The 26,982-nt window shown below is 44.4% G+C and overlaps 1 protein-coding gene across 1 annotated transcript in view; it reads right to left on the bottom strand.

Annotated features, from left to right (window-relative positions):
- The window catches only part of SF3A3 (splicing factor 3a subunit 3), a 32,891-nt gene that overhangs the window by 1,725 nt on the left and 4,184 nt on the right, over positions 1 to 26,982 (bottom strand). Inside the window, exons 5-16 of the mRNA XM_015135763.3 lie at positions 25,233 to 25,305; positions 24,693 to 24,784; positions 21,968 to 22,050; positions 20,097 to 20,235; positions 18,956 to 19,024; positions 18,479 to 18,546; positions 18,208 to 18,315; positions 16,067 to 16,136; positions 9,726 to 9,890; positions 9,503 to 9,613; positions 8,192 to 8,282; positions 460 to 515 (exon numbers count right to left, since the gene is read on the bottom strand). Coding sequence (XP_014991249.1) covers positions 460 to 515; positions 8,192 to 8,282; positions 9,503 to 9,613; positions 9,726 to 9,890; positions 16,067 to 16,136; positions 18,208 to 18,315; positions 18,479 to 18,546; positions 18,956 to 19,024; positions 20,097 to 20,235; positions 21,968 to 22,050; positions 24,693 to 24,784; positions 25,233 to 25,305 — 1,125 coding nt within the window. The remainder of the gene's footprint in view (positions 1 to 459; positions 516 to 8,191; positions 8,283 to 9,502; positions 9,614 to 9,725; positions 9,891 to 16,066; positions 16,137 to 18,207; positions 18,316 to 18,478; positions 18,547 to 18,955; positions 19,025 to 20,096; positions 20,236 to 21,967; positions 22,051 to 24,692; positions 24,785 to 25,232; positions 25,306 to 26,982) is intronic.

The following is a 26,982-nucleotide window of genomic DNA, read 5'->3' as shown; positions in this document are numbered from 1 at the left end:
CATGCAACCTCCACCTCCCGGGTTCAAGTGATTTTCGTGCCTAGGCCTCCCAAGTAGCTGGGACTACAGGTGTGAGCAGGTGGATCACCTGAGGTGAGGAGTTTGAGACCAGTCTGGCCAACATGGCGAAACTCTGTCACTACTAAAAATACAAAAATCAGTCAGTGTGGTGGCGGGCGCCTGTAATCTCAGCTACTCGAGAGGCAGGAGAATTGCTGGAACCCAAGAGGTGGAAGTTGCAGTGAGCTGACATTACACCACTGCACTCCAGCCTGGGCAACAGTGCGAGACTCTGAGTCAAAAAAAAAAAAAAAAAAAGGGAAAGTCAATTGGTAGATATTGTCACATTCTACTAGCTGCTGCAGTACACCAGGGACCATCTTTCACCTCCCTTCTACGTGGTGAGGGAGCTCTCTATCACTTGACACTATCCCCAACACCATCCACATTAGTACTCACCTCAGTGTCAGGCTGCCATCGCTCTGAAGCCTTCTGCAATTTCAGTTTGGCCCACACTGCGGGATGAGAAATGAACAGCAATCAGGATGGACTGAACATCTGTCGGGTAGCCAGTGTTATAATCCTCTCTCCCTGCCATTAGGATGCTCCCTAGAAGACTCTGCCTGTGAGATTTTTGCCTACCCCAAACCAGAATTTTGGTTCTGGACCACCTACAGACAAAACCCCTTCCACTGCAAAACTCATCATGACCTTGCTTTGCTATAAAAGTTGGATCAAATATAACCAAAGACCTCCGAGAACAAAAAACTGCTACTCTTGAAGGAGGTTAATTGTGGAACAACCTATGAGAATAATGGGAGAAAGTGACTTTACTTTCTTAAAGCTCATAATACAAAATTCTAACAGTTCAATAACAATCTCTATGAAGGAGAAAAGGTAAAGACATCTGAAAAAACCATCATAGCTTCAGAGGGAGTGATCAGACATGTATACACAAGAAAAAAACTGATACAAACTGGGGAAAGAACAACTTGAATCTTTTTTTTTTTTTTTTTGAGATGGAGTTTCGCTCTTTTTGCCCAGGCTGGAGTGCAATGGCGCGATCTCAGCTCACTGCAACCTCCGCCTCCTGGGTTCAAGCGATTCTCCTGCCTCAGCCTCCCAAGTAGCTGGGATTACAGGCATGTGCCACCATGCCTGGCTAATTTTGTATTTTTAGTAGAGACGGGGTTTCTCCATGTTGGTCAGGCTGGTCTTGAACTCCCGACCTCAGGTGATCCACCTGCCTCGGCCTCCCAAAGTGCTGGGATTACAGGCATGAGCCACCACGCCCAGCCAACTTGAATCTTAAAGCATGGTATCAGAAAGGTGAACTCTTAGATCAGATGAGAACAGATGGCTACATGGAATACATAAGACAGGTCCACTGCCAGAAAGGGAAGATAATAAAATATTAATAGATGATGAGAAAACAGAACTTGATTCCTGTGTTTTCACCTTTCCCATAAAGTAGAATAATCTCAACTTGACAAGATTAGAAGAAATATCACAGAGAGACAGCTGAAGCCTAAGATGGGTGAATGAATAGTAAATGAAACAATATATGATAAAATGCTTAGCTCTGCACCTGGCACATAGGTGGCTCAATTAATCAACTTTTCCTTCTTTGCTAATTGCTTTAAATTAGCTGAAGTTGGCCAGGCACAGGGGCTCATGCCTATAATCCCAGTACTTTGGGAGGCCGAGGCAGGTGGAATACCTGAGGTCGGGAGTTCGAGACTAGCCTGACCAACATGGAGAAACCCCATCTCTACTAAAAATACAAAATTAGCCGGGCGTGGTGGTGCATGCCTGTCATCCCAGCTACTCAGGAGGCTGAGGCAGGAGAATCGCTTGAACCTGGGAGGTGGAGGTTGCGGTGAGCCAAGATCGCACCAGCCTGGGCAACAAGAGCAAAACTCTGTCTAAAAAATAAATAAATAAAAAAAAATAAGCTGAAGTCTTCAAGCCCAGATAATATGCATATCAGGAAGGAATGGAGAAGTTATGTGCTTACTATGTGACAGGGCAGCCCTGTCATATTCTTTGCTGAAGCCCTTCAAGAATCTAACCAAGAATTCAGCCTGGGTGACAGAGCGAGACTCTGTCAAAAAAAAAAAAAAAGAGGCCAGGTGTGGTGGCTCACGCCTTTAATCCCAGCACTTTGGGAGGCTGAGGCGGGCAGATCACCTGAGGTTGGGAGTTCGAGACCAGCCTGACCAACATGGAGAAACCCCATCTCTACTAAAAATACAAAATTAACCAGGTGTGGTGGTGCATGCCTGTAATCCCTGCTACTCAGGAGGCTGAGGCAGGAGAATCACTTGAACCCAGGAGATGGAGGTTGCAGTGAGCCGAGATCGTGCCACTGCACTCCAGCCTGGGCAACAAGAGCGAAACTCCGTCTCAAAAATAAATAAATAAATAAGAATATTAATAAAGTGCGACCAATCACCTAAATGGCGATTTCTGGTGGCAATTTCAGAGGACTCTTTCTTAGCTTTTGTACAATTAAAAAAAACATAAATCTAAATAAATGGAATAATTAACATAATAAATTTATAAGTAAAACCCTCCATTTAAGTAAAAAAATAAATAAACAAAATAAATCACTGCGGCTGGGTGCAGTGTCTCACGCCTGTAATCCTAGCACTTTGGGAGGCTGAGGTGGATGGATTGCCTGAGCTCAGGAGTTCGAGACCAGCCCGGGCAACAAAGTGAAACCCCGTCTCTACTAAAATACAAAAAAAATTAGCCAGGCATGGCGGCGTGCACCTGTAGTCTCAGCCACTCGGGAGGCTGAGACAGGAGAATTGCTTGAACCCAGGAGGTGGAGGTTGCAGTGAGTGGAGATCATGCCACTGCACTCCACTCACAACAGAGCGAGACTCCATCTCAAAAACAAACAAACAAAATCACAGCAACTTAAATGACAGTACAGAATCTCTTCCTCCAGGCTAAAATCTCCAAGAGAGAAATAAAAATTTCTTTTTTTTTTTTTTTTTTGAGACGGAGTCTCGCTCTGTCACCCAGGCTGGAGTGCAGTGGCCGGATCTCAGCTCACTGCAAGCTCCGCCTCCCGGGTTCACGCCATTCTCCGGCCTCAGCCTCCCGAGTAGCTGGGACTACAGGCGCCCGCCACCTCGCCCGGCTAGAGAAATAAAAATTTCAAAAGAATGATCTAAACAAGTTAATCCAGGCCAGGAATGGTGACATGAGAATCAGTTGAGCCCAGGAGGCAGAGGCTGCAGTGATCCAAGATTGTACCACTACACTCCAGCCTGGGCAAAGAGCAAGACCCTGTCTCAGAAAAAGAAAGAGAGAGAAGACAGGGGCTGGGTTTGGGTGCAGTAGAAATTGAGGTAGAAATAAAACTACAAATGCTATGTGGTGAACCTAAAAAGATCAAGGGAAGACATGATGGGTAGAAATAATACAATTAGTCAAAACAGTGGCAATAACAACATTCATAGGGAGAAACTGACTAACCTAGACAGCTGAATAAGTAGATAAATTCTGAAAGTAGTAATGCAGTTGAAGAATCATGAACCTGCCAATGATATTTTTTTTTTTTTTTTTTTTTTTGAGACAGAGTGTCGCTCTGCCTCCCAGGCTGGAGTGCAGTGGTGTGATCTGGGCTCACTGCAAGCTCAATCTCCCGGGTTCACGCCATTCTCCTGCTTAGCCTCCCGAGTAGCTGGGACTACAGGCGCCCGCCACCACGTCCGGCTAATTTTTTATATTTTTAGTAGAGATGGGATTTCACTGTGTGAGCCAGGATGGTCTTGATCTCCTGACCTCGTGATCCGCCTGCCTTGGCCTCCCAAAGTGCTGGGATTACAGGTGTGAGCCACCACGTCCGGCCCTGCCAGATATTCTAAAAAAAAAAAAAAAAAAAAATTAGGGCCAGGCGTGGTGGCTCACGCCCGTAATCCCAACACTTTGGGAGGCCGGGGCGCATGCATGACGAGGTCAGAGATCAAGACCATCCTGGCTAACACGGTGAAACCCCGTCTCTCCTAAAAATACAAAAATTGGCTGGGTGTGCTGGTGTGCGCCTGTAGTCCCAGCTACTTGGGAGGCTGAGACAGGAGAATCGCTTTAACCTGGGAGGTGGAGGTTGCAGTGAGCAGAGATTGCGCCACTGCTTTCCAGCCTGGTGACAGTGCGAGACTCTGTCTAAAAAAAAATACTATATGGCTAAGAGAATACAATTCCTTTCTAGAAAAACTCTTAATGACCGACCCTTAAAAAAAAAATCCCCTGATGAGTGTGATTTCAAAGAAGGCAGTATGGCATTGTGGAAAGAGGAAAGACTGTTTTAAGACACACGTGCTGTAATCCCAGCACTTTGGGAAACCAAGGCAGGCAGGTCACCTGAGATCAGGAATTTGAGACCAGTCTGGCCAACATGCTAAAACCCCATCTCCATTAAAAATACAATTAGCCAGATGTGGTGGCGAGTACCTGTAATTTCAGCTACTCGGGAGGCTGAGGCAGGAGAATTGCTTGAAACCAGGAGGTGGAGTTTGCAGTGAGCTGAGATCACGCCACTGCACTCCAGCCTGGGCGACAGAGCAAGACTCCGTCTCAAAAATTAAAAAAAAAAAATTAAATTAAATTTAAAAAAGAAAAGAAAAAGGCTGCCATGAAAAGGTTAATGGCAGAGAAAGCTACCACTGCTGGGAAAACAGGAAGCCTGGCAGCAGTCCTCTATGTGCTTCAGCAGCACATTCCCTGACACGTACTCTACTTCACTTTCCTCAAGAGGTATTTGGCTGCTGTGTTTCTATAGCCTCAAACACAAGCTTACTGAGGGCACTTCTATTTTTTCCTTTATATCAGTAATTCTTTAACATGAGCATGGTGGCTCATGCCTATAATCCTAGCACTTTGGGAGGCCAACGCGGGTGCATCACTTGAGGTCAGAAGTTCCAGGCCAGCCTGGCCAACATGGTGAAACCCCGTCTTTATTAAAAATACAAAAATTGGCCGGGCGCGGTGGCTCAAGCCTGTAATCCCAGCACTTTGGGAGGCCGAGACGGGCGGATCACAAGGTCAGGAGATCGAGACCAGCCTGGCTAATACGGTGAAACCCGGTCTCTACTAAAAAATACAAAAAAAACTAGCCGGGTGAGGTGGCGGGCGCCTGTAGTCCCAGCTACTCGGGAGGCTGAGGCAGGAGAATGGTGTGAACCCGGGAGGCGGAGCTTGCAGTGAGCTGAGATGCGGCCACTGCACTCCAGCCTGGGCGACAGAGCGAGACTCCGTCTCAAAAAAAAAAAAAAAAAAAATACAAAAATTGCTGGGCGTGGTGGTACATGCCTATGGTCCCAGCTACTGGGGAGGTTAAGGCACAAGAATTGCTTGACCCCAGGAGGCAAAGGTTGCAGTGAGCCGAGATCAGTCACTGCACTCCAGCCTGGGCAACACAGCAAGACTCTGTTTCAAAAAAAAATAATAACAAAAAAAATAAGGTTGGGTGCAGTGGTTCATGCCTATGATCCCAGCATTTTGTAGGGCCAAGGTGGGAGGATCACTTCAGCCCAGGAGTTTGAGACCAGCCTGGGCAACATAAGGAAACCCCATCTGTACCAAAAAAAAAAAAAAAAAAGAAGGAAAAAAAAAATAAACTCAGAATAGATATAAAACACTTGGTTTCCTACTTTGTCATAAGAAGTCAAGAAATTATGTAAGTTAAAGAATCTTAGCACAGTCCCACTGAAGAGGTAATCTCTGTCAATATAAACAGTCTCAAATGACAGACAGGTTGTAGCATGTTGCATGCTGGGCAGGGATCACGCCTGCAATCCCAGCACTTTCAGAGGCGGAGGCAGGCAGATTGCTTGGGTACAGGACTTTAAGACCAGCCTGGGCAACATGGTGAAACATCATCTCTACAAAAAATACAAAAATTAGCCGGGCATGGTGGCACAAGCCTGTAGTCCCATCGACTTGGGAATCTGAGGCGGGAAGATCACTTGAGTCTGGGAGGCAGAGATTGCAGTGAGCTGTGATTGTACCACTGTACTCCAGCCTGGGCAATAGAGTTGGAAGCCCAAGGTTCAAGCTGACCAAACAGCTGAATAGCCTGCTAAGCATAACTGAGAGTAAAGTGCCTGTAATTTAACAAAGTGGAGGGGTAAATACCTTACTTCTGTCTAACCAGCCAACAGTGAAATGTGACATAGATCCACTGAAAAGAAAATAAAAAGCCAGGACAGGCATGGTGGCTAATGCCTATAATCCCAGTACTTTAGGAAGCCAAGGCAGGCAGGTCACCTGAGGTCAGGAGTTTGAGACCAGCCTGGCCAACATGCTAAAACCTCGTCTCTACTAAAAATACCAAAAAAATTAGCCAGGCGTGGTGGCAAGCACCTGTAATTCCAGCTACTTGGGAGGCTGAGGCAGGATAATCGCTTGAAACCAGGGGGTGGAGGTTGCAGTGAGCTGAGATCACGCCACTGGACTCTAGCCTGGGCGACAGAGCGAGACTCTGTCTCAGAAATTAAAAAAAAAAATTAAATTAAATTTAAAAAAGAAGAAAAGAAAAAGGCTGCCATGAAAATGTTAATGGCAGAGAAAGCTCCCACTGCTGGGAAAACAGGAAGCCTGGTGGCGGTCCTCTATGTGCTTCAGCAGTACCTTCCCTCACATGCACTCCACTTTACTTTCCTCAAGAGGTATTTGGCTGCTGTGTTTCTATAGCCTCAAACACAAGCTTACCGAGGGCACTTCTATTTCTTCCTTTATATCAGTCATTCTTTAACACATTAAAATCAATTCAGAAAACTATATATACAACCATTCAATCAAAATCTTGCATACAAGGGAGTTCACAGACCCAGGCTAAAAGCCCTGGTCTATACTCAGCACAGGGCTCTTCTCAAAGGAGAAACAATCAGTATTGCCGACTAATTCATTCCCCTTAAAAATGCAATAATTAGCTGGACGCGGTGGATCATGCCTGTAATCCCAGCACTTTGGGAGGCCAAGGCGGGCGGATCACCTGAGGTCGGGAGTTTGAGACCAGCCTGACCAACATGGAGAAACCCCGTCTCTAAGTAGCTGGGCATGGTGGCACATACTTGTAATCCCAGCTACTCGGGAGGCTGAGGTAGGAGAATCGCTTGAACCCAGGAGGCAGAGGTTGCAGTGAGCCGAGATCGCACCATCACACTCCAGCCTGGGCAATATGAGCGAACTCCATCTCAAAAAAAAAAAAAAAAAAAAAAAAAAAAAAAGCAATAATTAGGTGCGGTGGCTCACGCCTGTTATCCCAGCACTTTGGGAGGCCAACGTGGGTAGATCACTTGAGGTCAGGAGTTCGACACCAGCCTGGCCAACATGGTGAAAGCCCATCTCTACTAAAAATAGAAAAATTAGCTGGGCGTGGTGGCGCTTGCCTGTAATCCCAGGCACTAGGGAGGCTGAGGCAGGAGAATTGCTTGAGCCCAGGAGACGGAGGTTGCAGGAGCCAAGATTGCACCACTGTACTCCAGCCTGGCGACAGAACAAGACTCTGTCTCAGAAACAAAACAAAGGCTGGGCGTGGTGGCTCACGCCTGTAATCTCAGCACTTTGGGAGGCCAAGGCGGGCAGATCACGAGGTCAGGAGATCGAGACCATCCTGGCTAACACTATGAAACCCCATCTCTCCTAAAAATACAAAAAATTAGCCAGGCGTGGTGGCGGGCGCCTGTAGTATCAGCTACTGGGATGCAGAGGCGGGAGAATGGCATGAACCCAGGAGACGGAGCTTGCAGTGAGCTGAGATCGTGCCACTGCACTCCAGCCTGGGTGACAGAGTGAGACTCCATCTCAGAAAAAAAAAATTAGCCAGGCACAGTGGCGCGTGCCTGTAGTCCCAGCTACTCGGGAGGCTGAGGCAGGAGAATCGCTCGCACCCAGGAGGCGGAGGTTGCAGTGAGCTGAGATCACGCCATTGCACCCCAGCCTGGCGACAGAGCGAGACTCTGTCCATCCCAAAAAAAAAACAAAAAAACAAAAAACAAAAAAAAACAACCACAAAACAAAAAACAGAAATGCAATAATAATACAACTGTCTCAGATTTTACATATCCACAACCTACTGCCTTTAATCCTGGATACACAAGGTATCAGGATGCTGACTCGAAGGAGGACAGGCCATTTGTACTGGCCTAGGAGACAGTAAATAAATGTTACTTACAGGAGACAGCATCTTCAATCTGTGTCACATTAGCAAAGTGAGCAGTGTTTGGGATGCCCAAACACCTCATGCCATGAGCGTGACGCCATTCCTGGGAGAAGAGAGAAGCAAAAGGATCATGTGAAATGGGAATAGCTGAACACACAGAGCACTAACTCCATTCTACTCATAAATCCTAACGTGGCCCTTTACAAGACTCCACCGAAAGGCAGCATTCCTTTTGTGTTTCATGTTTGTAAACCGCTGGCTGTGACTGACAAAAGGCTGGTATTTCAAAGACACATCGCATTGTTTGCCTCACTGGGTTGGCTTGTAAACCTACATTCCAGACCCAGTAGTCTTACACATAAAACCTCTGGGTCAAGATCACAGGAAAATATCACAACTCTAACTACATCTCCCATATTGCGGGAGAACTCACCAAAGCCCCAGCAACTCCAAACACCTGCATGAATAGGGTTACTAATGGCAGGTCAGCATCATCTTTGTAGGTAAAGGAGAAGACTTTTATCAGGCACAACGATGTGGGGAGGAGAGAGCAGGGAGATTATACACTGACATGATGGCAGTTTTAGCTAAGGGATGGTAAATGGCACAGGCTTTATCTGGATGCCAACTCCAATCATTGTAGGAGGTGCTAGGAAGGATTCAGAACTCACTCATGGGCTCAGCAAAAAAGACCCAGGATCAATTAGTAATATGTATGACTCAGAGAGGGGGAGAGGAGTTCATATAAATTTGTCATCCTTGGTCTAGCATAAATCTTTTCCATTCTGTAAAATGTCCTTCCAAAATCTAAGAACTAAAAGTAGAGCCCACTTAGAGATGAGCCCACTTACAGCAGTACCACCTGGACAATACCTTGTCTCAAGAATGGTTTGATAAAGATCAGCCCCTTAATTTTTTTTTTTTTTCTCAAGAGGCAAAGATCCATTTATGATCTGAAAGAGGTAAGTCCTATTCTTGATCTTGAGTATTAGTAATGGGGTAGAGAAATAACCAAGAAGTCAGAAGTTGGTCTAAAATGCTAGCAGAACGACAAAAACAGAGAAGCGTTAAGAGCAGGCAAGAGAAAACCAAGTAAGGTTTAAAGAGCAGAGTGGTAGAATTCCTCCAGAAACTATCTCAGGTATTTAAGACTAACATTGGTGCCAAAAGTCAAACACCATGGGCTTGATTTTAAAACCATCCTTCTCTGATTCCCTTCGGCTCTGGACACCAGAGGTCCACATAGGCTACTTCTACTCTCTTTCTCTAAAAGTCTCATGTTTTTACTTCAATTCCCAGAAAAAATGGCTCTGAATTCCTTACAGCAAAGTGTCGCTGGAAGGCTTTGGGTCCTCGGTAGGTGTAGTTTCCACAAATCTCACAGTTGTAGTTGATATTTAGGCCATGAAGTTTATACAGCCAGTAGGGAATAGGCTAAAAAAGAAAAAAGAAAAAAAAAAAAAACAAGAAGTAGTGTTAGCCTACTAAACTCTGTATCTGTTTCCAAAATAGGGAATGGGGAGAAAGTGGTAGTTCTGAGACTTACTTTGCCATCCCAGCCAAGTGGCAGGTTTTTGGGGTTGTAAATGATCTCGTTCTCTTCATCTTCACTCTCACTCTCACTGATCTGCTCTTCTTCCTCCTCTTCTCGCTCTTCTCCTGTCCTGGCTTGCTTGCGCTGTACATTTTCATGAGTGAGATGTCGCTGTTCCTAAGGCAGGTCCATAAATGAAAAGTCAGAAAAAACTAGTGCAGAATAAGAAGGGAAATTTCCTGTTTTCCTACAACTTTTGCTGACCCCTTACTTCCAAAGATAAGGTTCTTTCTTATAGAATAAAGGAAAATCTTGCCTTCATATCAGAACTCCTTATCAGCAGGCTCTACCTGAACCCAAAGCAAAGAGTAAAAGGTTTTACATTACTTGCCTGATTACTCATCTGAGGCTATTGTAGAACAACAGAAAACAGTCTCATCTATTCTGACTCTAAAATATTTCCTGGCTGGGTGTGGTGGCTCAAGCCTGTAATCCCATCACTTTTGGAGGCTGGGGTGGGAGAATCACTTGAGGCCAGGAGTTTGACATCAGCCTGGGCAACACAGGGGGATCCCATCTCTACAAAACATTTACAAATTGGCTAGGCATGGAGGTGTGCACCTGTGGTCCCAGCTATTCAGGAGGCTGAGTTAGGAGGACTGCTTGAGCCCAGGAGTTTGAGGATGCAGTGAGCTATGATACCACCACTACACTCCAGCCTGGGCAACACAGTGAGACTCCATCTCAAAAAAAAAAAAAAAAAAAAAATGCACCCAATACAGGAGCACCCAGATTCATAAAGCAAGTCCTTAGAGACCTACGAAGAGACTTAGACTCTCATACAATAATAATGGGAGACTTTAACACCCCACTGTCAACATTAGACAGATCAACAAGACAGAAAGTTAACAAGGATATCCAGGAATTGAACTCAGCTCTGCACCAAGCGGACCTAATAGACATCTACAGAACTCTCCACCCCGAATCAACAGAATATACATTCTTCTCAGCACCACATCACACTTATTCCAAAATTGACCACATAGTTGCAAGTAAAGCACTTCTCAGCAAATGTAAAAGAACAGAAATTATAACAAACTGTCTCTCAGACCACAGTGCAGTCAAACTAGAACTCAGGATTAAGAAACTCACTCAAAACCGCTCAACTACATGGAAACTGAACAACCTGCTCCTGAATGACGACTACTGGGTACATAACGAAATGAAGGCAGAAATAAAGATGTTCTTTGAAACCAATGAGGACAAAGATACAACATACCAGAATCTCTGGGACACATTTAAAGCAGTGTGTAGAGGGAAATTTATAGCACTACATGCCCACAAGAGAAAGCTGGAAAAGATCTAAAATTGACACCCTAACACCACAATTAAAAGAACCTGAGAAGCAAGAGCAAATACATTCGAAAGCTAGCAGAAGGCAAGAAATAATTAAGATCAGAGCAGAACTGAAGGAGATAGAGACACAAAAAACACTTCAAAAAATCAATGAATCCAGGAGCTGGTTTTTTGAAAAGATCAACAAAATTGATAGACTGCTAGCAAGACTAATAAAGAAGACAGAAGAATCAAACAGATGCAATAAAAAATGAAAAAGGGGATATCACCACGGATTCCACAGAAATACAAACTACCATCAGAAAATACTATGAACACCTCTACGCAAATAAACTAGAAAATCTAGAAGAAATGAATACATTCCTGGACACATACACCCTCCCAAGACTAAACCAGGAAGAAGCTGAATCCCTGAATAGACCAATAACAGGTTCTGAAATTGAGGCAATAATAGCCTACCAACCAAAAAAAGTCTAAGACCAGACGGATTCACAGCTGAATTCTACCAGAGGTACAAAGAGGAGCTGGTACCATTGCTTCTGAAACTATTCCAATGAATAGAAAAAGAGAGAATTATCCCTAATTCATTTTATGAGGCCAATATCATCCTGATACCAAAGCCTGGCAGAGACACAACAAAAAAAAGAGAATTTTAGACCAATATCCCTGATGAACATCAATGCAAAAATCCTTGATAAAATACTGGCAAACCAAATCCAGCAGCACATCAAAAAGCTTATCCACCACGATCAAGCTGGCTTTATACCTGTGATGCAAGGCTGGTTCAACATACGCAAATAAATACACGTAATCCATCACATAAACAGAACCAAATGCAAAAGCCACACGATTATCTCAATAGATGCAGAAAAGGCCTTTGACAAAATTCAACAGCCCTTCATGCTAAAAACTCTCAATAAACTAGGTATTGATGGGATGCATCTCAAAATAATAAGAGCCATTTATGACAAACCCACAGCCAATATCATACTGAATGGGTAAAAACTGGAAGCATTCCCTTTGAAAACTGGCACAAGACAGGGATGCCCTCTCTCACCACTCCTATTCAACACAGTGTTGGAAGTTCTGGCCAGGACAATCAGGCAAGACAAAGAAAGGGTATTCAGTTAGGAAAAGAAGAAGTCAAATTGTCCCTGTTTGCAGATGACATGATTGTATATTTAGAAAACCCCATCATCTCAGCCCAAAATCTCCTTAAGCTGATAAGCAACTTCCGCAAAGTCTCAGCATACAAAATCAGGGTGCAAAAATCACAAGCATTCCTATACACTACAAACAGAGAGCCAAATAATGAGTGAACTCCCATTCACTATCACTTCAAAGAGAATAAAATACCTAGGAATTCAACTTACAAGGGATGTGAAGGACCTCTTCAAGGAGAACTACAAACCACTGCTCAATGAAATAAAAGAGGACACAAACAAATGGAAGAACATTCCATGCTGATGGATAGGAAGAATCAATATTGTGAAAATGGCCATACTGCCCAAGGTAATTTATAGATTCAATGCCATCCCCATCAAGCTACCAATGACTTTCTTCATATAATTGGAAAAAAACTACTTTAAAGTCCATATGGAACCAAAAAAGAGCCCACATTGCCAAGACAATCCTAAGCCAAAAGAACAAAGCTGGAGGCATCACGCTACCTGACTTCAAACTATACTACAAGGCTATGGTAACCAAAACAGCATGGTACTGGTACCAAAACAGAGATATAGACCAATGGAACAGAACAGAGTCCTTGGAAATAATACACCACATCTACAACCATCTGATCTTTGACAAACCTGACAAAAACAAGAAATGGGGAAAGGACTTCCTAATTAAATGGTGCTGGGAAAACTGGCTAGCCATATGTAGAAAGCTGAAACTGGATCCCTTCCTTACACCTTATACAAAAATTAATTCAAGATGGATTAAAGACTTAAATGTTAGACCTAAAACCATAAAAACCCTAGAAGAAAACCTAGGCAATATCATTCAGGCCATAGGCACGGGCAAGGACTTCATAACTAAAACACCAAAAGCAATGGCAACAAAAGCCAAAATTGACAAATGGGATCTAATTAAACTAAAGAGCTTCTGCACAGCAAAAGAAACTATCATCGGGTGAACAGGCAACCTATAGAACGGGAGAAAATTTTTACAATCTACTCATCTGACAAAGGGCTAATATCCAGAATCTACAAAGAACTTAAACAAATTTACAAGAAAAAATCAAACCACCCCATTAAAAAATGGGCAAAATGCATGAACACTTCTCAAAGGAAGATATTTATGCAGCCAACAGACACATGAAGAAATGCTCATCACTGGCCATCAGAGAAATGCAAATCAAAACCACAATGAGATACCATCTCACACCAGTTAGAATGGCAATCATTAAAAAGCCAGTAAACAACAGGTGCTGGACAGGATGTGGAGAAATAGGAACACTTTTACACTGTTGTTGGGACTGTAAACTAGTTCAACCATTGTGGAAGACAGTGTGGCGATTCCTCAAGGATCCAGAACTAGAAATACCATTTGACCCAGCCATCCCATTATTGGGCATATACCCAAAGGATTATAAATCATGCTGCTATAAAGACACATGCACACATACGTTTATCGCGGCACTATTCACAATAGTAACGACTTGGAACCAACCCAAATGTCCATCAATGATAGACTGGATTAAGAAAATGTGGCACATATACACCATGGAATACTATGCAGCCATAAAAAAAGATGAGTTCATGCCCTTTGTAGGGACATGGATGAAGCTAGAAACCATCATTCTGAGCAAACTATCTCAAGGACAGAAAACCAAACACCGCATGCTCTCACTCATAGGTGGGAATTGAACAATGAGAATGCTTGGACACAGGGTGGGGAACATCACATATTGGGGCCTGTTGGGGGGTGGTGGGAGGGGGGAGGGTTAGCATTAGGAGATATAATTTTATCTAATACTGTTGTATCTTTGTGTTTCCTGTTTTCTCTACCAGAAACTTTTTCTTCTCCCTCTTTCTACTTAGAAGACTCAACCTCACTGTATTCAGGTAAGTATCAAATTATATTGTAATTATTTGTCTCCACTAACCACAAAATGAGTTTCTCAAGGGCAAGAGGCTGTGTCATATTCACTACTGTATTAAAAAAATTTGCATAATGTCCAAAAACCAACAGACATCAACAAATAGTATAATAACGGCAAAAATCTTATCAGTTCATAGTGAGAGCAACTTCTGGAAAGCATTTGGCTAGAACTGGTTGGAATTCCAAAGAGAATAGTGCCATCTCCTGGCAGGGAAAGCAAAATGCTCTTAAAGGATGGAGGCCGGCCTGGTGGCTCCAGCACTTTGGGAGGCCAAGGCAGGCAGATCACTTGAGCCCAGGAATTCAAGACCAGCCCGGCCAACAAGACAAAACCCTGCCTCTACCAAAAGTACAAAAATTAGCCAGGTGTGGTGGCACACACCTGTAGTTCCAGCTACCAGGGAGGCTGAGGCACGAGAATCACTTGAACCCAGGAGGCGGAGGTTGCAGTGAGCTGAGATCCCGCCACTGCACTCCAGCCTGGGTGACAGAGTGAGGTGCTGTTTCAAAAAAAAAAGGGAGGGAGAAAGCGGACAAACCTCATGTCAAGGGCATGAGTGGCCTCCCAGCCACTCACAAGACTGGCAACTCAGCCTGCTGCCCACACTAGCACAGCCCAAGGTCACAGTGGAGAATATGTCTCTCCAATGTCCAATGTCTAGCTAGCCTTTTACTGAAAGTGGTCCTAACAGAATCACAGGTGACTAGTTCTACAGCTATTATATGAATGGTCCTCAGAAGCAGAATGAAAATGTCCATGGCAAAAAACAAAAATATGTAAACAAGCTATCTGACCCAGAGCCATCCACTAAAAGGACCATGCGAGTGTGTGTAAAAGGAAAGGCTCTGAGATAGTTAAAAATCGGGCTGGGTGTGGTGGCTCACACCTGTAATCCCAGCACTTTGGGAGGCTGAGGCAAGCTGATCACGAGGTCAGGAGTTCGAGACCAGCCTGGCCAATATGGCGAAACCCCGCCTCTACTAAAACTACAAAAAACTAGTCGGGCATGGTGGCGCACGCCTGTAGTCCCAGCTACTCAGGAGGCTGAGGGAGGAGACTCGCTTGAACCCTGGAGGCGGAGGTTGCAGTGAGCCCGGATTGCACCACTGCACGTCAGCCTGGGCAACAGAGCAAGACTCTGTCTCAAAAAAAACCAAAAAACAAAAAACAAAAAAACTGTACACAGCAGACACAATCAGAAAGGCTGGTCTTCTGAAGGACTCCAAAGACATTGATCATCTTCTCTGGATGAGTGCTGCCATTTCTTCCACTTTTTCTTTCTAGAAAGAGATTTCTTTTCCTCCTACTCCTCTCCCTACTTTCTCTCTGAGACAAGCATACTGGTCAGGCTAGGCCTTTCTCTACCCCAACCCACACTTCAGTTCTTCCTAAAATATTCAAGGAGAACATTCACTGCCAGCTTTGTACTACTAATATTCTAGCCCTACTAATTTTCTCACAATTTTATGAACATGTAAGTTGACTTACATAAGATGACTTACGAAAATGCCTTTTTATAAGTCATAACTGAAAGGCTGCTTTGAGTAGCCTTTGTTACTTGCCCTTTTGAGTGTCTGCTTTGTGGGCTACCCCTGAGTATTTTCTGAAGCTCAGGCACAGAATCTGCACTATTCTGGACATTATATTGCGAGGGGACTCTATTCTCCATGTCTGGCTTTATGGGAATTGGACAATTTTGGAAGTATTATCTAACAACAGAATAGGAACTTACTGAAGAGCCTCATACCCTGACCTCTATTTTGTGCCATACTAGTTTATCAGCTATCCACTCCTCTTTTGAACCTAATGAAAAAAATATCTTCCGTGAGTTCCTCTCCCTTTAACTCCTGTGCTTTATACCATTTTCCACTTTCAGCAGTCAGTCACTTACCCCAAGAATCTCTACATATTCATAGATCTGGGCTTCTAGAAAAGCAATGTCTTTGTTCCTCTCAGTGTCTCTGAGAAAAAGAAACAAGCTGTATCACTCAAGAATTCTCTCATCCATTGCTTTGTTCCCTATATCTGGGAACATTTATTGCACAACTGCATTAAAAATTATAAGCACATGAGAAATACTATGCTATGAAAGCAAATGCTCTGTTCATCTCAGGACTCTATTGACAAATACTGAGGGTATTTCTCAGAATGCATGGAGGCTTCCTCTATGACCTCACCTAGAAGATGAAGGACATATCAAGACTGCTTACATTGCCATCATTATAATCTACAAAGGAAATGTGGTATGTAAGAGCAAGCTCTGCAGCAGGTAGACCTAGGCCCAAATCCTGACTCTGCTACTTAGAACTATGAGAGTGGACACATTCCATAACTTTTCTGAGTCCTTATCTGCAAAAACTCAGGATAACAACTAATTTTCTGGGTTGTGAGAATTAGAAAAAAAAGTACATTAAGAAAATACTGGGCCAGACACGGTGGCTCATGCCTATAATCCCAGCATTTTGGGAGGATGAGGCTGGCGATCACTTGACGTTGGGAGTTTGTGACTAGCCTCACCAACACGGTGAAACCCTCTCTACTAAAAATACAAAAATTAGCTAGGCGCGGTGGCTCACGCCTGTAATCCCACCACTTTGGGAGGCTGAGGCGGTTGGATCACGTGAGGTCAGGAGTTCATGACCAGCCTGGCCAACATGGTGAAACCCCGTCTCTACTAAAAATACAAAAACTAGCCAGGCATGGTGGCGCATGTTGGTAATCCCACCTACTTGGAAGAGTGAGGCAAGAGAATCGCTTGAACCAGGGAGGTGGAGGTTGCAGCGAGCTGAGATTGCGCCACTGCACTCCAACCTGGGCGACAAAGCAAGACTCTGTCTCAAACAAAAAAACAAAAAACACACAAAAATTAGCCAGTGTGGTGTTGCGTATCTGTAATCCCAGCTACTCGGGAGGCTGAGGCAAGAGAATCGCTTGAACCCAGAAGGCAGAGGTTGCAGTGAGCCGAGACCGTGCCACTGCACTCCAGCCTGGGCAACAGAGCGAGACTCCATCTCAAAAAAGAAAAAAAAAAAACCACCCTGGGTCAGGCGCAGTGGCTCACACCTATAATCCCAGCACTTTGGGAGGCCAAGGCAGGTGGATCACTTAAGCTCAGGAGCTGCAGACCAGCCTGGCCAACATGATGAACCCCCATCTCTACTAACAATACAAAAAATCAGCCATATGTGGTGGTGTGTACCTGTAGTCCCAGCTACTCAGGAGGCTGAGGCAGGAAAATCCTTTGAACCCAGGAGGTGGAGGTTCCAGCCAGTAAGCTGAGATTGCACCACTGCACTCCAGTTTGGGTGACAGAGTGAGACTCTGTCTCAAAAAAAAAAAAAAAAAAAAAAAAAAAAGAAAATACCTTTTCTAGGCCGGGCGCGGTGGCTCAAGCCTGTAATCCCAGCACTTTGGGAGGCCGAGACGGGTGGATCACGAGGTCAGGAGATCGAGACCATCCTGGCTAACACGGTGAAACCCCATCTCTACTAAAAAATACAAAAAACTAGCTGGCCGAGGTGGCGGGCGCCTGTAGTCCCAGCTACTCGGGAGGCTGAGGCAGGAGAATGGCGTGAACCCGGGAGGCGGAGCTTGCAGTGAGCTGAGATCCGGCCACTGCACTCCAGCCTGGGCGACAGAGTGAGACTCTGTCTCAAAAAAAAAAAAAAAAAAAAAAAAGAAAATACCTTGTCTAAGTATGTAGCTCAAGAATTAGATTCAACTTTACCAAAAATAAGCTTAGAAAAATAGTTCTTGAACCTATTTAGCCTTTTAGCCTCTATAACCTATTAAAGGTGCCAAGAACACGGTTTCAAACTTAGAAACTTGATGTGCTCTCAATCAGATGAATACAGTCCTTTGTTTATATTAACAGTGATAGTATTTTCTATTAGCAAAGAGAAAGAGCAGACTGGATCTCTGTCGACTAATAACGCGGATAAAGCAGGCTTTAAAGTCTCCACTGTGGTTAAAAATTCGGCATGGGAATAACATTTAAAAGCCACAAGCAGCAGTGCTACCCCAGCCACTCACCGCTTGGTGCCCTTTGACTTGGGATTTTTGGCAAACAAAGAGGTATCAAGTGACTCCAGGGACTTTCCTTTGGTGCTGAAGAGTCTCTGGGCTCGCTCTTCTAGGGTCCTAAGGAGACAGGATGGCAAAGGATTTCAGGGTTACTTTACCACAGAGGCTCGCTTGTTTTTGCAGTGTGGAGCAACAGAAAAAAAATGGAATTAGAGCTACTTAGAAGACTGTGCAAACACACAGCAAATTGAATAGTTTTGATAGAAAAACCATTCCTTACCCGCCACATTTCAAGCCTAAAGCTAAGAGAGCAGATTTCAATCTGTCCAAACCCAGAGAGGCCAACTCCTGTACAAAGAAGAGAAAAATTACAATATTACATTAACAGATTTTTGGGAAACCCCAAATGCAGGCCAGAGGGTGGGTGTTCCTGAGGCTGTGGCAGGACCACACATTTCATAGCCAATCTGACAGTAAGTCTAAACTCTCCAGAGGACTGAATCTGTAATTATCTTCAGACTTAACCATACTGGTAGTGTTCCATTTACTTTACTACAGCTTAATGTAGTTAGAATGATTATTTCAGTTTCCCAAGTAGTAATTTTTTTCTTTTTACTTTGCTACTTTCTTTGTAGATGCTTGATCCCAAGAAATAGTGCCTTATCACAACACAACCATGGTATTAAAGACAGCAGAGCAGTCTTTAAAGATAGAAAAATAGACAGGAAGAACAGTACTACTGCTGAAGGAAACATACCTCCCAGGAGGAGAATGCAGAGAGGTCAAGATGGGCTCCAGCATGGGTCAGAGCACTGCTTGTCTCTTTCTGGAAAGAACAATATGGTATTTATTAAGATCCAGGTTTAGGCCAGGCGTGGTAGCTCACACCTGTAATCTCAGCACTTTGGGAGGTCTAGATGGGTGAATTGCTTGAGTTCAGGAGTTAGAGACCAGTCAGAGCAACATGGTGAAATCCCATCTCTACAAAAAAAACACATGAATTAGCTGGGCATGGTGGCATGTGCCTGTGGTCCCAGCTACTCAGGAGTCCAAGGCAGGAAGATCTCTTAAGCCCAGGAAGTTGAGGCTGCAGCAGTGAGGTATGATCATGCCACTACACTCCAGACTAGAAGCCAGATGGAGACTTTGTCTCCCAAAAAACAAAACAAAGCAAAACAAAACAAACAAACAAACCACCAGGTTTAGGATGAAGGTAAGGTTGGTCCACATTCTCTCCCTGGAGAGTTCAGGAAAAACCCATGTTTATCCCCAGAAGTGAGAATGTAGATTCCTAACATATGATCTGATAGGCTCTTGGTTGGCAGGAACCACGTAACAGTAATGATGTGATTGGTGAAAATCTGGGCACAGTCAAAGGCAAGTGGACCCTGACAGTCTTGCTCCAAAGTACACACAAAAAAACCTCACATACGGCCGGGTGCGGTGGCTCATGCCTGTAATCCCAGCACTTTGGGAGGCTGAAGTGGGCAGATCACCTGAGCTCAGGAGTTTGAGACCAGTCTGACAAACATGGAGAAACCCCGTCTCCACTAAAAACACAACATTAGCTGGGTGTGGTGGCGGGTGCCTGTAATACCAGCTACTCGAGAGGCTGAGGCAGGAGAATTGCTTGACCCAGGAGGTGGAGGTTGAGGTGAGCCGAGATCCTGCCATTGTACTCCAGCCTGGGCAACAAGAGCGAAACTCCGTCTCCAAAAAAAAGAAAAAGAAAAACAAACAAACAAAAAAACATAGCATACTTGGCAGGGAATACCTCATTGTCACAAGTGATACCAAGGAATTGATACCTAATGCCCTAAAGTGGAAGCTCAAGATAAAGGAAAATAATTACTTCAATTCCTTGGCATGTCCATCATTCACACCCCACTGAAGCTCACCGGCCATCCAGGAAAGGTTCCATTCTCCCATTTCTTCTCAAACTCAGCCTGAATCTTCCCAAAAAGTTCATTCTGATCTTGGAGAGGCTTCACTCTATCTGTGTAGTCCTGAAGGTACTCGAGCAGCATCTCTAGGTATCTACAGAGGAACATACAATGCAGAGAAAGCAAAAAGGGTTTCTATTTTTGCTATCTTGTTATTCCCTGTAGAATATATAGTACTTATAATTCTAGTAATGCTATCTTTTTAATGCTTTTTTTTTGTGAAACGGACTTTCGTTCTTCTTGCCCAGGCTGGAGTGCAACGGCACAATCTCAGCTCACCACAACCTCCACCTCCTGGGTTCAAGTGATTTTCCTGCCTCAGCCTCCCGAGTAGCTGGGATTACAGGCATGCGCCACCACGCCCGGCTAATTTTTTTTTTTTTTTGAGACGGAGTCTTGCTCTGTTGCCCAGGCTGGAATGCAGTGGCACAATCTCGGCTCACTGCAAGCTCTGCCTCCCAGGTGCACGCCATTCTTCTGCCTCAGCCTTCCAAGTAGCTAGGACTACAGGCGCCTGCCACCACGCCCGGCTAATTTTTTTGTATTTTTAGTAGAGATGGGGTTTCACCGTGTTAGCCAGATGGTCTCGATCTCCTGATCTCGTGATCCGCCCGCCTCAGCCTCCCAAAGTGCTGGGATTACAGGTGTGAGCCACCGTGCCCCGCTAATTTTGCATTTTTTTTTTTTTTGAGACGGAGTCCCTCAGTCGCCCAGGCTGGAGTGCAGTGGCGCGATCTCAGCTCACTGCAAGCTCCACCTCCCGGGTTCACGCCATTCTCCTGCCTCAGCCTCCCAAGTAGCTGGGACCACAGGTGCCTGCCACCACGCCTGGCTAATTTTTTGCATTTTTAGTAGGGATGGGGTTTCACCGTGTTAGCCAGGGACGGTCTCAATCTCCTGACCTTGTGATCTGCCCACCTCAGCCTCCCAAAGTGTTGGGATTACAGGCGTGAGCCACCACGCCCGGCCTAATTTTGTATTTTTAATAGAGACAGTGTTTCTCCACATTGGTCAGGCTGGTCGTGAACTCTTGACCTCAGGTGATCTGCCTGTCTTGGCCTCCCAAAGTGCTGGGATTACAGGTGTGAGCCACCGTGCCCGGCCAATATTCATTTTTTTTTTTTTTTTTTTTTTTTTTGAGACGGAGTCTCGCTCTGTCACCCAGGCTGGAGTGCAGTGGCCGGATCTCAGCTCACTGCAAGCTCCGCCTCCCGGGTTTACGCCATTCTCCGGCCTCAGCCTCCCGCAATATTCATTTTTAAATGAACTTAGAATGGACATTTTTCCCAACATGTCATTTTGATTCTGACCTTTCCCACCTCCTTTTATTCTCATAAAATGATGCTAAATACTAAGGTCTTAATTACCTCACAAAATACAAGATTTCATTAAAAAGAAAATGAGAAAAAGAGGAGAAATTAAAAAATCACTAATCAGGGGAGTAATTAACAAAAACATAAATTTTTCACTTATACATCACACCTAAGCATCTCACTTCAGTCACAATCTGAGAAAGTCTAATTTTTTTCCCATAAAACTCCGAAAACACAGAAGTCCCAGAGTGGGAGAGTTCCTTATACAATGAGACAAAATTAAGAACAGTATGGGCATATAATGGAAGATGTGCCCACAGACACACTTTTGTTCACATCCAGAGCATCGCAAAGGTTTTAAAACCACATCATTCATAACCCCATCCTCCAATGAACCTGGAAGTACGCCTTCATGTATGCATTCCAGGCAACAAATTCAGAACTTCACCCTCAAAAACTTCACATTATCTTCTAATCAAATCCAGGAGAGACCTAGAAGCTATTAATGCCTACCTCTTATACTCTGCGTTCTTCCTTTCTTTAGGAATGTCAAATAATTGGTCAAAGATGGACAGGTATGTGATATAATCCAGTTTCTTCAAAGAGGGAAGAAATGACAAGAAATTCAGTTAGGTATTTATACTGTAACAACTTACAATATAATCTCCAATAAGTGAGATCAAAATTGAATGTTTTCTAACAAAGTAATAAGGGCTGGCTAATTTTTGGTTTTTTTCTGCTTTCCCATCATTCAATCCTACTACAATTGGAGTGTTAATTTCACTGGACTGAAGGAAAATATCAGACATAATTAACTTTATAAAATAAACATCAAGTTAATGAACATTAAACTAAAAGAAACATTTGTCGATTATTACCTAACGCTAGGGTCTTGGTTAAAGACTCTGACATCCTAAAACAAGGTCCTCAAAGGTGCCATTTGTTCACGCAAGTAACTACTTATTGAGCATCTTTGTACCAAGTATGGGGTACAGAAGACAACAAAACAGGCAAGGGACCTGACTTGCCCACATGGAACTTGAAGTTTGGTCACTGCACTTCTGGAACATTTCCTCACAACTCCATGAGGAATCTAATCACGTATATCTTTGTGATCCTTTTGAGATTGCCATATTAAACCTCATCTCGTCCTAAGCTATTTTTTTTTTTTTTTGAGACAGAGTTTGGCTCTTACTGCCCAAACTGGAGTGCAATGGCATGATCTCAGCTCACTGCAACCTCCACCTCCCAGGTTCAAGCGATTCTCCTGCCTCAGCCTCCTGAGTAGCTGGGATTGTAGGCATGCGCCACCACGCCTGGCTAATTTTTTCTATTTTTAGTAGAGACAGGGTTTCTGCATGTTGGTCAGGCTGGTCTTGAACACCCGACCTCAGGTGATCCACCTGCCTTGGCCTACCAAATTGCTGGGGTTACAGGTGTGAGCCACTGCGCCCGGCCCGTGATAAGCTATTTTTAAACATCTTTAAGAAAAGACATTAAATAGCTTTTTGCTGACAGAAAGATCACGTTGTTGTGTCTTTCATGTACCTAGTATTGTTTGCGTCTAAACCAGGGACACCTAGAAGAAAACATAAATCTAGGTGGGCACAGTGGCTCATGCCTGTAATCCCAAGGCTTTGAGAAGCTGAGGCAGGAGGATTGATTGAGTTCAGGAGTCCAAGACCAGCCTGGGACAACATGGTGAAACCCTATTTCTTTGTGTTTTTTTTTTGGAGACAGAGTCTCGCTCGGTTGCCCAGGCCGGAGTACAGTGGCGCCATCTTGGCTCACTGCAAGCTCCGCCTCCCGGGCTCACGCCAATTCTCCCGCCTCAGCCTCCCGAGTACAGGCGCCCACCACCACGCCCAGCTAATTTTTTGTAGTTTTAGTAGAGACGGGGTTTCACCATGTTAGCCAGGATGGTCTCCAACTCCTGACCTCGTGATCCGCCCACCTCGGCCTCCCAAAGTGCTGGGATTACAGGTGTGAGCCACCGCGCCCGGCCAGTGAAACCCTATTTCTACAAAAAAAAATTTTTTTTTTTGGATGGAGTTTTGCTCTTGTTGCTCAGGCTGGAGTGCAATGGCGCAATCTCGGCTCACCGCAACCTCCGCCTCCTGGGTTCAAGTGATTCTCCTGCCTCAGCCTCCTGAGTAGCTAGGATTACAGGCATGTGCCACCATGCCCAGCTAATTTTGTATTTTTAGTAGAGACAGGGTTTCTCCACGTTGGTCAGGCTGGTCTTGAACTCCCGACCCCAGGTGATCTGCCTGCCTTGGTCTCCCAAAGTGCTGGGATTACAGGCGTGAGTGGCTGTGTCTGGCCAGGAAAATGGTATTTATTAAAAAAAAAAAAAAAAATTTTAAAGAAATCTTATGTAAGGCTGGGTGCAATGGCTCACGTCTATAATCCCAACACTTTGTGAGGCCAAGGCAGGCGGATTGCTTGAGCTCAGGAGTTTGAGACCAGCCTTGGCAACAGGGCAAAACTCCATCTCTACACAAAATACAAAAAACTAGCTGGGCATGGTGGCACACGCCTGTAGTCCCAAGTACTTGGTGGGGCTGAGGCGGGATCCATCACTTGAGTCCAGGAGGTCTAGGATACAGCGAGCCAAGATCACGCCACTGCACTCCAGCCTGGGTGACAAAATGAGACCCTGTCTCAAAAAAAAAAAAAAAAAAAAAAAAAAAGATTTATTTTGGCAAAGGTAAAATACGCTTGTTGTATTGATAATGGGCTGGGTACAGTGGCTCATGCCTATAATCCCAACACCGTGGGAGGCTGAGACAGGAGGATCACTTGAGGTGAAGAGTTTGTGGCCAGCCTGGGCAACACTGCAAGACCCCATCTTTACAAAAAATACAAAAATTAGCCAAGTGTGGTGGTGGTATGCACCTGTATCCTCAACTACTCAGAAGGCTAAGGCGGGAGGATCACTTGAGCCCAGAAGTCGAGGTTGCAGTGAGCAACGATCACACCATGGTAAGACCTCATCTCAAAAATAAAAAAATAAAATTTATTAATAAATAAATATGCTTGTTTTCACTGTAGAAAACGTCATTTTGAATAGTATTTCATTCCAAGAAAGCGTATCACCTCTTTAATATTTACATAACAGTTTTAAAACACAAGGAAGACATTTTACAATGGCTTCATGTCTATGTCTACTAGTTCCAGTCTAGTGTCCTGACTCACTTCGAGAATCAGAACCTCTCTGCCCGTTCCCAGGTCTTACCTCAGATGCCTTCAGGTTAATGTACTTCAGGTAACAGTCATGGAGATCGAGATAACGACCATATCCCTCTTCATCTGTGAACTCCACCAAGTCTGAGGGAATCAGATACATCAATGATTCAGTTTATACACACCACTCTCTTGGACTTACCTTTTCAAATGGACTGCTTGTTCCTAGTTTCCTGAGGCAGCACTTCACCCAAATGTCCTCCCTTTGCTCACAATATAACCTCCAATAAGTTAAGTGAGATCAAAAGTGAGTGTTCTCTTACAAGGTAACAAGGGCTGACTCATTTTAGTATCGTGACCTAAAGTGAACAATCCTTGGCTTTCCAAGCCAGTAAATTTGAGGTAGGAGAGAACAAAATGAACATTGTGCGCCCAAGACCAATTTAGGATGTCACTCTAGCCCAGAAACCAGCAAAGACGAAACCAGCAAGAAATCCTGGCTATAAATATATCTGAGGCCATGGCTGCAAATCTGAGCTGTAATTAACCTGTACTTTTGCTGGTGCTGAATGAAATTTTCACCTCTACTTACTTTGTGCCTCTTCACTCGGATTCTCTCGAGCCTTCAGGAGCTCCTCAAATTCCACTGACATTGGCACACAGATCTGAGGGGAAAAGTAAAAGCTCAGGTGGATTTTTCTTTTTTGTTTTTGAGACGGACTCTGCTCTGTTGCCCAGGCTGGAGTGCACTGGCACAATCTTGGCTCACTGCAACCTCTACTTCCCAGGTTCAAGCGATTCTCCTGCTTTGGCCACCCGAGTAGCTGGGACTACAGGCACGCACCACCATGCTTGGCTAATTCTTATATTTTTAGTGGAGACAGGGTTTTGCCATGTTGCCCAGGCTGGTCTTCAACTCCTAAGCTAAAGTGATCTGCCCAGCTTGGCCTCCCAAAGGGCTGGGATTACAGGCATGAACCACTGTGCCCGACCTTAGGTGGATTTTTCAATGTAAAAGTTGCAAGATCACAGAAATGAAATACACAGAAAGTTGGACTTCTGATGATTTGGCCTTGATTTTTCACTAGGAAGCTACTACTGTTCTCCAATTACCTTGTTTTTCCCCGCTTTTTTGTATTGTTTGAGTAAAACTCACTAAAGTAACACATGCTCACAAAACCTCAAAAGTCCACCTTTATTAATTCTCCTGAGAACAGGTAACCACTGTTAACAGAGCTTTTCCTATGCCAGTGGTTCCCAAACTTTGCTGCATATTAGAATCACCCGGGGAGTTTTTTTTTTTTAATTCTGATGCACCTGATACCAATTAAATCAAAGGAAGGCAGGTATCAGTACATTTTAAAGATCCCCAGGTGGCTCAAATATGCAGAAAGTTTGGAAAACAGTGCTCTATATATTTAAATATATGTATTTGTATTAGTACATTCATGCCTGCATACGTTTTTATTATTTTTTTTAGCATAAAAGACTTGCTTCTGACACTTAGTATATCTTGGGCATCCTTCTAACCAGTTATTTAAGCATTTATTCCTCGTTACCTTTTGACCATGGCTGGAATAAGGTGAACACATCAGAATGGTATTCATTTATTCTCTCTTGGTTAGCAGAAGACCTCACTCTCCATCCTCCAAGGGGGCTATGTGTGTGAGGATCCCTTCGTTTACCCCCACACTATGTACTGCAATAAACAGCCTCTATTTTTTTGCTGTTTTTAATCTCTTCCTTTTTCCCTGTGCTCCTTCAAATAAGTAAGCTGCTTCTTTTTTTTTTTTTTTTTTTTTTTTTGAGACGGAGTCTCGCTCTGTCCCCCAGGCTGGAGTGCAGTGGCCGGATCTCAGCTCACTGCAAGCTCCGCCTCCCGGGTTTACGCCATTCTCCTGCCTCAGCCTCCCGAGTAGCTGGGACTACAGGCACCCGCCACCTCGCCTGGCTAGTTTTTTGTATTTTTTAGTAGAGACGGGGTTTCACCGGGTTAGGCAGGATGGTCTCGATCTCCTGACCTCATGATCCGCCCGTCTCAGCCTCCCAAAGTGCTGGGATTACAGGCTTGAGCCACCGCGCCTGGCCATAAGTATGCTTCTTTATCTTCCCCAATACCCTCCTGTTTCTCCCCTTCTTTTTCCTACCAGATTTTTTTTTTTTTTGACGGAGTCTTGCTCTGTTGCCCAGGCTGGAGTGCAGCAGAGTGATCTCAGCTCACTGCAACCTCCATGTCCTGGGTTCAAGCGATTCTCCTGCCTCAGCCCCACAAGAAGCTGGGATCACAGGCGTGCACCACCAAGCCCAGCTAATTTTTGTGTTTTTAGTAGAGACGGGTTTCA

The sequence above is a fragment of the Macaca mulatta genome, chromosome 1 (assembly GCF_049350105.2).
Source record: "Macaca mulatta isolate MMU2019108-1 chromosome 1, T2T-MMU8v2.0, whole genome shotgun sequence".
Classification (NCBI taxonomy): domain Eukaryota; kingdom Metazoa; phylum Chordata; class Mammalia; order Primates; family Cercopithecidae; genus Macaca; species Macaca mulatta.
Note: the sequence above shows the minus strand (reverse complement) of the source record. Positions and strands in the feature narration are given on the sequence as shown.